This window comes from Phyllostomus hastatus, unplaced genomic scaffold (genome assembly GCF_019186645.2).
Source record: "Phyllostomus hastatus isolate PE091 unplaced genomic scaffold, TTU_PhHast_1.1 phas_contig_159, whole genome shotgun sequence".
NCBI classification, from domain to species: domain Eukaryota; kingdom Metazoa; phylum Chordata; class Mammalia; order Chiroptera; family Phyllostomidae; genus Phyllostomus; species Phyllostomus hastatus.
In genome coordinates this window covers 6,470,884-6,482,956 of record NW_025333640.1, presented here as the reverse complement: position 1 = coordinate 6,482,956, position 12,073 = coordinate 6,470,884, and the positions used below count along the sequence as shown (strand labels likewise).

At 42.5% G+C, this 12,073-nt stretch overlaps 1 protein-coding gene across 3 annotated transcripts in view; it reads right to left on the bottom strand.

The window, feature by feature from the left end:
- Positions 1-12,073, bottom strand: part of EXTL3 (exostosin like glycosyltransferase 3) — a 104,806-nt gene that overhangs the window by 18,370 nt on the left and 74,363 nt on the right. For all 3 annotated transcript variants that reach the window (XM_045830988.1, XM_045830986.1, XM_045830987.1), the window contains exon 4: positions 2,168-2,295. In XM_045830988.1, coding sequence (XP_045686944.1) covers positions 2,168-2,295 — 128 coding nt within the window. The remainder of the gene's footprint in view (positions 1-2,167; positions 2,296-12,073) is intronic.

Genomic DNA, 12,073 nt, shown 5'->3' with positions numbered 1-12,073 from the left:
GGAGGCCGGGTTTGTAGTGCGGGGAACACACCCCGAGAGGGGCTCCCCGTCCCAGGCCCATTCTGAATCTGAACAAGCCACCCAAGGAAAGCTACTCCGGTGCTTCTCAAACTCGCTGCGGTGCAGAAGCGATTTTCTCCCTTTTATTCTGGATTAACACTTTTGTAAGATACAGTAAAAAATGAATTGCATGGTTTCTCAAAGATGACACCAAAAGTACAACCAACCAAAGAAAACAGATAAACTTTCATTAAAAAAAAACACTTCTGTGCCATCAAGGTGAAAAGACAACCCAAAGAATGGAAGAAAATATCTGCAAATCTCACCGAGGATAAGCGACGTGTGTCTCGAATATGTAAAGAACTCTTACAGCTCAGGAATAAAAGACAAGTAATGGTGGGCCAAGGATCTGCAGAGACATTGCTCCAAAGACACACAAATGGTCACTGAGCACATGAAGAAAGGCTCCACATCGTTTACACCAGGGAAATGCAAATCAAAACTGCACTGAAATGCCCCTTCGCACCTCGTAGGATGGCTATGAATAAAACACACAAAATAAGTGCGGACTGGAATGTGAACAAACGGAGCCGTTGTGCACTGCTGATGGCAACATAAAACGATGCGGCCACTCTGAAAACAGCCCGGCAGTTCCTCAACGTGGTAAACAAGGAGTGGCCGTGAGACCCAGCGAGTCCGTTCCTAAGTGTATGCCCGAGGGAAAGAAAACGCTCACACAAAAACCTGTACGTGCACGTCCGAGCAGCATTATTCACAATGCCCAAGCAGCAGAAACGACCCGGTGTGCATCGATGGACCAGCGGTCACGCTGTGTCTATCCGCGCACAGTGAGCGAAGGACTGGCACACACCGTAAGATGAATGAACCCCGACAACACTGTGTTAAATGAGAGAAACCACTAACGAAAGGGCTCGTATTTTGTGGTGCCATCTACATGAAATGTCCACAACAGAGGGGTTGCAGGGAAATGCCAATGGGTGCAGGGTTTCCCTTGGTGATAATGAAGATTTCCAAAATAGATTGGGAAGCTGGTTGCACAACTTTGTAAATGTACTGAAAACCACTGAATGCTATATTTAAATGAGTGAATTATAGGATGTATGAATGCAGTAAATGTTACCCAATAGTGAATTGCAACATAAATGATCACTTGGATGTCACAATAACTGTCAAACTGTTTCAAAAGTTTTTAAACGCTGACCCACAGTTTTGGAGTCACCCAAAACTGAGTGACAGGCAATATGCTGCCCAGGGGCCGGCGCACCAGTCCACTCTCCTCCCTGTAACGTTCCCTCAGGGGAGTAGTTAAGCCCAAGAACAAACCAATGGTAAACTGTGCCCTTTACCATTTTTAGTAAAGGGTACAGTTTAGTGGTTGAGTGGAAGTTTTGGAGTAGACAAGCCTGTGTTAGAATCCCAGCTCTGCCACTTACTTTCTAGTTTCATGGTTTTAGTCTCTCAGATCTCACTTTATTCCCGAGTAAAGTGGAGACGACAACAACTTACATCACCAAGTTCTGGGGGATGAGTGAGATATACCGAAATGCTAGCCAGTCTCTGGCACAAAGTACCGAGTCAACAAATGTCAGTCATCCCAGCCACCTCCCCCTCCCCTTCCTTTCCCTCCTGGATCTTTGCATCCAACCCCAGCATTCCTCAAACTCATCAGGCCCCAGGTATCTGGCACGGCCCCACTGCCCAGTACGCAGCAACATGTTGCTTCTGCCTGCCGGGGACTGAATCCCCGTTCCTGTAAACACAAAACCCTTGCAGTGCCTCCTTTAGGAAACTACCCTCTGCCTCCACTCTCAGCCCGTGTGATTTTCGCTTAGAGAAGGATCCACACCAGGGGCAGGCAGCTAACCCCCATCACAGATTCCAGCTCCCTGGCCTCAGAGGGAGAGCCGGTCTGAAAGCAAAGGCAACACAGAGGAAACAGAACCTTGAGACGAAGAGGAGTGGAGTTCTCCGACATCACCTGAGACCCTGGATCCAGCCTGTCTGAAGTCAGCCCTCCCTGCCTCTGAGGATTCCTCAGCCAGTTACTATCAGCCAAGAAGTTCATTTGGCTGCCTGATTCAGGTTTGACTTGGTTTTCTGTCACTTGCGAATGAAAGTGTTTCTCAGTTCAAAACCAGCTCCTCACCGAAACCCAAACATGATCTCGTCATGGCGGAGGTGGGCATCGTCATCAATAGACAGGATGGCCTCTGTCTCGATCTCATTCCAGGGCAAGAATCGATTATTCAAGCTGTTCTTCTCAGTGCGCACCACCTGGGAGAAGGAAAAACACTCAAGGTCAGTGCTACGTTGTAAAACGCAAACGGAAACCGCCTTCAGGGCAGAAGAGACTGCAGCTAACTGCACGGAATAATTGTGCCTGGTCACCCACCACTTGTAAAATCTAGCACGTGACTTTCTGGAACAAACACTGCCATAGAATTCAGCATGAATGAGGATTCCCATTTTAAGCCTTATTCATTTGCTGACTGATTTTCTTGTGAGACAAGCTAAAGCTGCAGATCACGTTACACGTGGATTAACACAGCCTGGGGAGGTTACAAACCGCTGTCCCCAGGGGAACACAGGGTGGCGGAGACGCGCTGAAACGGTGGCCCCTGCTCTGGGGTCCCCCGTGTGCTCATGCAGTTTAAAACCAAACTCAGAGATCTCTGGAGTCTGTGTCATTTCTGACCAATTTTACAGCTTTTATTTTGTGCGTGTGTGTGTTTTTTAAAAGGTTGCCTATTCTATTGAGGTTAATTACTTCACATTTGCAATTTCGCCCTACTGTACTGACTACACATAAAAAGCTTTTTCTTTCAGGGTGCACCCAAATTCAATAAAACTGACAGTTTCTGCGTCGATAGCATATCCCAATTCAAAGAATCTCTACCCAAATTAACCTGTATATGCAAAAAATATGCAGTATTTTCTTCATAAAACAAAGATTACTGCCCAAATAGAACTAGATTATAATTCTTTAAAACTGTATTGAAGCCACATCTCAAATAAGCATAGTTTCCTACAGAGTAGGTAGCAGCTTCGTCGCCCACCTTGCTCCCCAGCTCTCAGGTCAGCGAGGGCGACCACCCTCGGGACTCTGACGGCTCCTCTCCCTCGCACAGGCTCCACAGCTAACGAATCCAGCTAATGAGGAACTGTCACAGTATTCTCAAAAACCAGAAACAAAGAGCGGAGTGGTCTTTTGGAAAGCCAGGATGGGTCACCTTACTTTCAACGGAATGTTTTACTTGAGCTGAGGATAACCTCTACCTAGCATTATGAATGTAATTATATTTGGGGTCAGAAGTTTGAGTGATTTCAAAGGCACTTCCATGACTTCATGAGGATTGTTTCTGCAACTTAACATACTCTTTCTCCTGTTTTTCTACCAAAATTATCCTCTCCCTGGAGACCCAGCTCGGAGGCTCCCTGCCACTACTTGCCCCTTGTTAAAGTTAATCACTTCTATGTTCTTCAAACAGGGTCCTACTTGAATTAGTTCAATTAAATCATTCTAGCACACTCCAAATCCAGTGAGTCAAGAGGCAGAAGGGCCTCAGGGATCCTCTGGTCCACCTCTCACTTTATGCTTTATACACCGACAACTAGCAAGCGGCAAAGCTAGGCTTAATTCTTGTCTTCTAACTTCAAATCACTCTTTTTTTTTCTGCTAATCTTATATTTATAAATCTCATTAAACCAAAGCCCCATGGCAAATGCATGATTAATTTGTGTAGCATCAAGGAAGAAAAATACTGTTAAATAAGAAAACTCATGAAATAGTTTATCACTTACAATGTTTACTTTGTTAAAGAGCTTTTAAAGACTTTGCCTCAGCCCCGAGGAGTTCCTCCCAAATCAAGACAAGGAAGGATCTGTAATAGATTTGCTCACACACAGAACACACGTCAGAGCCAAGCAGTAGACACAGAAATCCATCTTGCCCTCAGCCTGTCTGCCCCATTTAAGAGCCCCTGAGCTGGCGGCCCAGGTCTCCCAGGCTCAGGTGCAGCAGTCACAGAATGAAGGCACTGAGCCTGGGCCAGGGGAGAGAGCAGGGGCAGGCGGCCAAGCACACACTGCAGCAGCTACCAGGCTCCCTTCCCCAGGGAGTGGGAGGGTGGCCAGACGTGGTAGAAGCCAAAAGCCAACCGCAGCAATGGTAAAAGGCCATGTATCTTAAGACATACCGACTTCAGGAGGTTAAAATGTAAAACAATGTCCACCTTAGCGTCAGCTGTTCACTCAAACGCCCCCAACAATCGAGCCCCGGAGCATCCATTTTGCTTCACCAGCAATGCCTAGCATGCATTTCATACAGAACTGCCATTCTGCGGGTTCGGGTGGGCAAAGGTGCCCCTCGACTCCAACTGTGAAGGCACACACTTAAAATCCAGTAGTGAATACACACAGCTTAAAATGAAGGAAAGAATAACTAAAAACTTCAATTCTTGAGTATTCCACTGTGGGTTACCAATGTCGTGGGTCAATTTCCAGGAGGATTGGCTACAGCAAAATTAGTAACCCAGGAACAGAGCACAGAGCTTCAGGACTCCGAGTGACTCAAAGAGGAGCAATGCGGGCATCCCCGGGGGCTCTTAAAATGCATACCTGCAGGCCTATCTCCAAAACTACCAAGTCAGAAGCCAGTTTAACAAGATCCCCAGGTGATTCCTATGCACACAAAATTCTGAGAGGCGCTGGTAGGGAGGATTTTAAAAGCCTGGCTTTGAAGTCAATGAGAAAAGCTTGAGTTCACACCCCAAGTCCACCACTCACTAGAGGTGTGAATGTCTGAGTAGCAAGGTCTTGCTAAATCAGCACAGCACCATGTCCTATGCAAAAGCTGAAGCTGCTTATCAACCAAACCTGACAATCCTATAAACAACCTAACTCTAATCTAAAAACAAGAAACAGCAACAAAAACCTAAAATGATCATGTGGTGCCTAGAATGTATCCAAAAATTTTTGTCCAATTTACAATGAAAATAAAAATCAAGAGGACCTGCTTGTCCTTTGAAGACTTAGACAGACCAAAAGGTCAAATACCAAATGTGTTCTGGCCTAGATTTCATATCCAGTTCATTGAGCAAGCTTATTAAAGTCCATTAAGAACAGCAACTACTCCGGGTTCCAGGAATAAGCAGAGTGTGCGCACTGCCTCTGCTTGCCCTGGAACAGCCCATCTGGGCTGGATGACAGCAAGATTTTCAGGATTAGGGAAGTGAAGCAACAGCCATCAGAGAAAAAAAAAAAAGCTTTCTGGATTCACAGAAACACAGCGCCCAGCACGCAGCGGCTTACATGTGGTCCGCTCACAAATAACTGCGGTCAGTGAGTCTGTTTTAAAAATTTAGAGCAGTGGTTCTTGGCCAGAAGTGGTTTTCGCCCCCCAGGAGACATGTGATAATATCTTCGAACATTTTTGGTTTCAGGGGTTGGGGGATGGGAAGTGAACTACTTACATTTAGCAGGCAGAGGCCAGAGCGGCTGCTAAATCCTACAAAGCACAGGACAGCCCCTCACAGCAAAGAAGGATCCAACCCAAAATGTCACAGGTACCACTGCTGAGACCATGGTTTACAGTCAACCACCAGGAGACAGTAAAGCGAACTTCCCGGAGTAAACGCAGTTCATTAGTTAAGGAAAACCACCTCTTCCCCACAACCGGGGAGACTTCCAGCCTCACCAACTCTGCAAACACACACTAGGATGAAGGTGAGGGGAAGCTTTCTGCGAGCAGTTTTACTTCAATGCTATACTGCTTAAAGGCTAGAAAAAGACCAACAAGCCACCCATTACCCATTCTGGCACCAAAATTAAAAGGACAAAAGGCACAAATATTTGTAATGCAGACATGCCAATCAGCATTGGTGGCTAAGTGTTTGAGAATCGGCAGATCTGAAAGTTAAAGAAATGAGTCAGCCAGAGTAGTATTTCATGTCTAGTAATATTCTCATTGTTTGATGACATTTTGTTTCTGATTAAAACAATGGTCCTCCTTCCTTAATGATGGCTATTTTTTCATGCCTTTTGATGACACTTTAGTAACGTGTGAACATGAAGACTTATCTTCAATGTATTGACCTAACTACTGGTATAACATCGATGAGAACGTAGAGAGCACAATGCCCAGCATAGCTGTCCAACAAATGTTTCATAAGTCAATGAGTAAATGAGTAGGAAGCAGTATCTGATTCGGCCCTGCTCATTCTATTTTCAAATATGGACTAAAGACTTGAAAAGTTTATATATAAAAACTCTTAAGTATTCAATATACTGACATGTCTTAGAATTAAATCTAGTTTTCTATAGCAAAAAAAAAAAATTCCATCAACCTGCAACAATCAGGAGCAATTCATTTTTTTTGTTCACATACAATGCTCCCCGATCCTGCTTCATTAGTTCTGTTAAACCATCATTCATGAAAGCCTTGACTTTCTCACTGTATCCCTCTTCTCATCACCATGGACCGGTACACCAATCACAGCCAAGCACCCTACCATATGCAAATGCATTCAAGTGTATCCAGGATCCAAACAGAATTAGCAACTTCAGTTAACATTCATTTTGGTTCTTGAGGGATTCTGGAGTTGATGAATAATAAAAGAACTACTGTTATCGGGTCCTTTCTCCTAGTATGTTAACATGGTATTTGGCTTCTAAACCCAAGCAGAATCAGCAAATTCACATTAACTAGCCAAGTATCAATTCACATCATAAACTAACTACCATGAAAAATCTGATTCCCAATTACTTAACAAATGTCTCTTAATATCTAAGGGATTGGAAATGTAAGTAGTTATTGCTCTTAACAAGGAACAAAGGAACATTTCAACAATTCAGTAAGTGGTAGTTGCTCAAGTGAAGCAGAATAATGAATCTGGATTCAAATGGAGGAACCACCTAAATAAGAAATCTTTTATATAATTTGGAAACATATAAAAATAAAATAGGCATTTATACTTTAAAAAAGAAATCTTTTATGAATGCAGCTCATGATTAGTCATAAGCAGGTCTAGGTAGGCTAGAAAAATAGGACATGAAGCAATTAAGTGAATTAACCCTAGTCAAAAAGTAGACCAAACACAGAAAACACAAAAATGTGGAACATACCTGAAAGGTAATAAGATTAGGAAATATATGTGGACAATATAAAGCCATACAAACACAAATGCCACCTACTAAATTCAGCAATTTAAATACACTTAATAGTCCTTTTTCTTTCTGTGATCAGATTTTGCCCAACCAGACACAACAGTCTCAGTCTCCAGCAATGCATGCACGTGCATAATGGTAATGAATCCACCTCATATCAAGCATCACACAGGAATGCAGAGAGACAGCCACTAACTTTTGTCTTCCATCCTACCCTTTCGAAATTAGTAACCCATCATAGAGCTTAGGAATCAAGAAATGAGCTCCAGGTAAAAGCACACCATCCCATGTACCTACTTGTAAGGTGTGTGAAACAGACCTTGAGCCCTGGCTGGCGTAGCTCAGTGGATTGAGCACGGGCTGCGAACCAAAGCACCGCCGGTTCGATTCCCAGTCAGGGCACAAGCCTGGGTTGCAGGCCAGGGCCCCCAGCAACCTCACACTGATGTTTCTCTCTTTCTCCCTCCCTTCCCTCTCTAAAAATAAATAAATAAAATCTTTTTAAGATTTTATTTACTTATTTTTTAAAGATTTTATTTGTTTATTTTTAGAGGGGGAAGGGAGGGAGATAGACAGAGAGAGATAAACATCAATGTGCGGTTGCTGGGGGTTATGGCCTACAACCCAGGCTGGGAATTGAACCTGGGACACTTTGGTTCCCAGTCTGCACTCGATCCACTGAGCTACGCCAGCCAGGGCAAATAAATAAAATCTTAAAAAAAAAATTCTAAGTTCCACAACGCCATATCAGTCATCTAAATGTTCAAAAAAAAAGAAGAAAGAAAGAAACAGAGCTTGAGGTGACTGGCTGGAAAGGTGACCCACAGAGAAAAGACAACTGAAAAAGGAGCATAAAACCTCTTAATTTTTCAAGGGACCCATTCATTCAATCAAGCAGTGGGGGCAAACGTTAGGAAATGCAAAGACAGAAGGGAAAGGGATAAGGGAACACAGTGAAATGGCTTTTCATTTATAACTTAGTTTAGATTTGGGTCTAATGCAAAAAAAAAAAAAAAATAGCGCATTGTAAGTTATGTCTGCTTAACCTACAAGAGAAGAAGGTGCCAAAGAGCCCTGTGACGCTGTAGGTAAAACGGCCCACGTTCTAGGCCCACCATCATAGGGGAGAGCCCGAGACACAGTGCCCGCCCGGCACACAGGAAGTGCTCGGAAACGGGAGCTCCTGTGACATGAGATTAGTGCCACCTCCTCCTAAACTGTGATCAGTTTATTTATATCTGTATATGTATGTGTGTATTTATGTACATGTGTACATCAATCTATCCATATATATATATATATATATATATATATATATATATATTCTCTCTCACACACACAGTGCCTTTCCAAGAAACTTAGATTTGGTTAAAAAAGAAAACCATCCACTGAAGTATGGTCAGAAGTCCTAACACCTAAGTTCTAATTCAGGTATTAACTAGTCGAGTGATCTAAAGCAATAAAATCCTCCGGCCCAGAATCCTAACTCTGAATTAGTAAAAAGAGTACCATAAACTAAGAGGCAGACATTCTCTAAAGAACTGATTTGCTGCGATCAGTAAATCATTTATGTAACATGACTTTGGTGATTCCTTTATACATCTAGAGTTTTTGCTATCAATTTAGAATTCAGCGTAGCTTTACTTTATATGCAGCCCATTCTCCAACAGAAAAACAAACATAGCACTGGTCACCAAGCTATTAAGTAAAATATTGTCACAAACCCCCACCCCACCCAATACACCAATATTTAATGAGGTCTACTGAACCTTGCACAATCTTGGACCCAAGAAACTGGTCAAGGCTTTTCCTCTTAGATTTACTTAAAAATCACAATTTTAACAAATTATCATCTGATATATTCAAATAATATTTTTAAAAGTAGAGCGGACACATGTAAAAAAAATGCATATCACCTTTCTAAGGAATAAGCCTTTAGAAGTCTTCCCTCTTGCCTGAGGCCCAGCCAGAGGTAAAGCCTTTCACAGCCCAGCTGGCAGAGGCCCAAGCCTGAATATGAACAACACAAAGTTTACTACATAGTCTCTTTCCCTTCAGTCTTCCTTCTCTCTCCCTTAGTAGACTATGAGGGAAATAGTACAAAAATCACTACCCTGGCTTGACATTAAGTTCCCCAAATGAACTCTCCTTTTTAAATTCTAACATTAAGGGACAAAAGGGAGGGAAAACGGCAGTGAAAAATAATCTTGGACCTAATGTTTTCATTTGGAAAACAACGGTGCACTATGGTCTTAACACATCCACAGAGGCCTTGGAGTCTGCTAGGAGGTGTGATCTGCTCGTCTCTGAACTCACCATCTCTACCAACACTACCCTGATCCGAGCCACCAGCACCCCTCACCTAGGCCAATGCAATAGCCTTTGAACTGTTCCTGCTCTTTTCCCCAGAGCCCCACACACATCTTGTTACTCCCTGCGCAAAAACATCCAGTGGCGCCCTAACACACATGAAATAAAATCTAGACCCCTTACCATGGCCTATGTGGTCCTACGTGTGCCAGCTTCTGCTTTCTCCACCCTTCTCCCAAACTCTCCCCTCTACCCCGGGCACACTAGGTATTCTTGCCGTGTCTTGCACATCACAAGCTTCTTGCGCCTGCCATTCTCTGTGTGCTCCTCCAGAATTTACGTGGCCCATTCTCTCACTTTATTCAAGCTTCACTCAAATGTCACCTCCTCAAAGAGGCCTTCCCAGGCACCCTGTGTAAATCAGCTGTAACCTCTATGCAGAAAAGAAATAAAAATTAAGAATCAAGGGACTGGCTGTCACAAAACTGAGAAACGAGTACACAGTGTGAAGATGAGCAATGTTTTCAGTGAGCAGGGCTACACTGTTAGGAACTGAAAGATGTCTGCTTCATACAGTGCAAGTTTTAAAACTCTAAGAGGACAGATTCTGATGTTCTCATTTCCACAAGGCCACTCTATTTGTGACTATTTTCCAGAATACCAAGCAGAGTCTGGAAGACGTGTTAGCTGATCAGAATAAAATAGTAACTCGAAGCAGAATTTTGGATGGGACCAAGACTCAACAAGAGATAAGCTCCTACCAGACCCAATCCTCCTACAATGCTAACCACAAACTCTGGGAAAAAATACCAAAAAAAAACAATTACCTGAAGGTACTAAATAGTGAACAGAGGTGGCAAATTATATAAAGGGGAGCTGAAATTTCAGAAGAAATTACCAACCCTGGGGGGAATCACTATTGCTTTTACCCTGAGAGTAGGCCAGAATTGTCACCATGCAGGACAAGTCTTTCTAGTCTAAAGAATATAAGAGGGAAGAGTTTGGGGCAACCACAGACCCTGGAAGAAAGAAGGTTCCAGAAAGGAGAGAGCCAGACAGAAGGAGCTCCAACTGTGTACAAACTGCCCAGTCTTTGGCCCACCTAGACCAGGCATGCTTGGTGCTGTTTGTAAGCAGAGCACCTGAAGTCTAAATTAATTGCCTACTAAATTAAAATATCAACACTTTTCAGAGAAATAAAACAAAATCCAAAGTCTTCACAACATAATATTCATACCATGTAAGGTTTAACATAAAGTTGTTTGATGCACAAAGAACCAGAAAAATATGACACAGACCTCAAGAAAAAAGAAAATCAATTGAAACAAATACCCAAGTAACCCATACATTAAAATTAGTTGTTAAAGTAGACAAAAATGTTAAAGTAGCTATCACTAACTATGCTTGATGAAGTAAAAAGCATACTCAGAATGGAAAAAAATGACAGGAAATCTCAGCAGAAAAAAGAAACTATTAATTTAAAAGCTCTGAAGTTTGGGAACTGGAAAATAAATATCTGACATTTATACTTTATTGGACTATTTTAATTGACTAGATTAACAGTGGACACAAAAGTCAGTGCCCTTGATGATGGGTTAGCAGAAATTATCAAAACTAAAAAAGAGAAAAAATATTTTAAAGAAATGAACAGAGACACTGAGAACTGGGGGAGATCAAAATGTCATTCACATGTATATAATGGAGTCCCCGAAGGAGAGGAGGAAAAGAATGGGGTAGAAAAAAATCTAAATAAATAATGCATACAATTTTCCCAAAATATGATGAAAAACATAAATTGAAAGATTCAAGAAGCTTAGTGCACCCCAATCAGAATAAAAATCAAAGAGAACCATGCCAAGGCACATCATACTCACACTGCTAAAAACCAAACGTAAGAAAAAGAATTCTTGAAAACAACCAGAGAAACACAGGGAAACAAAGATTTGAAATCCACTGACATATAATCAGAAACAATGGTGGCCTGGAAACAGTGGAACTTCAAGATGTATGAGAGTGCTGGTCCCCAGGCAATTAAGGGGTTTTTTCGAGGCTAGCCTTCAAATCCCTTGACACAATACTACTCTCCATTTGACTTCTGTTAGATAGGCTTTGTTGTTACACTCCAGGAGTTAAGGAACCTGACTCGACTGTTTACAAAACAGGCATGGGATAGAAAGAGCAGTCACCCACCAATACCACCTCTGCTCAGAAGCCCCACACCATTCAGAGAGATTCACTTCAACTGGTGACACTACCTCCATCTCTCTGGGTGGAATCCTGTCACCTTGCCCAGGCCCCATCCCATTTGAACTGAAACTGTCTTTACACAAAACATTTAGAGCAAGAGTGTCCAAGAATGGTGTCAGTGAATATCACATTTACTCCAAGCCAGATCTGATTAAGTATCCCCTTTGTTATGCAAATTATGGTAAAGAATGGGGAATTTTAACATATAAATCTCAGTAGGTAACCCTAAGATAATCTCCCTCTACTCGAACACCTAAGACTCAATAGATTTCTACCCAACATATAATAGCATTTATTCCCACTGCTTACATGGGAATCTGAGCATAAGAGA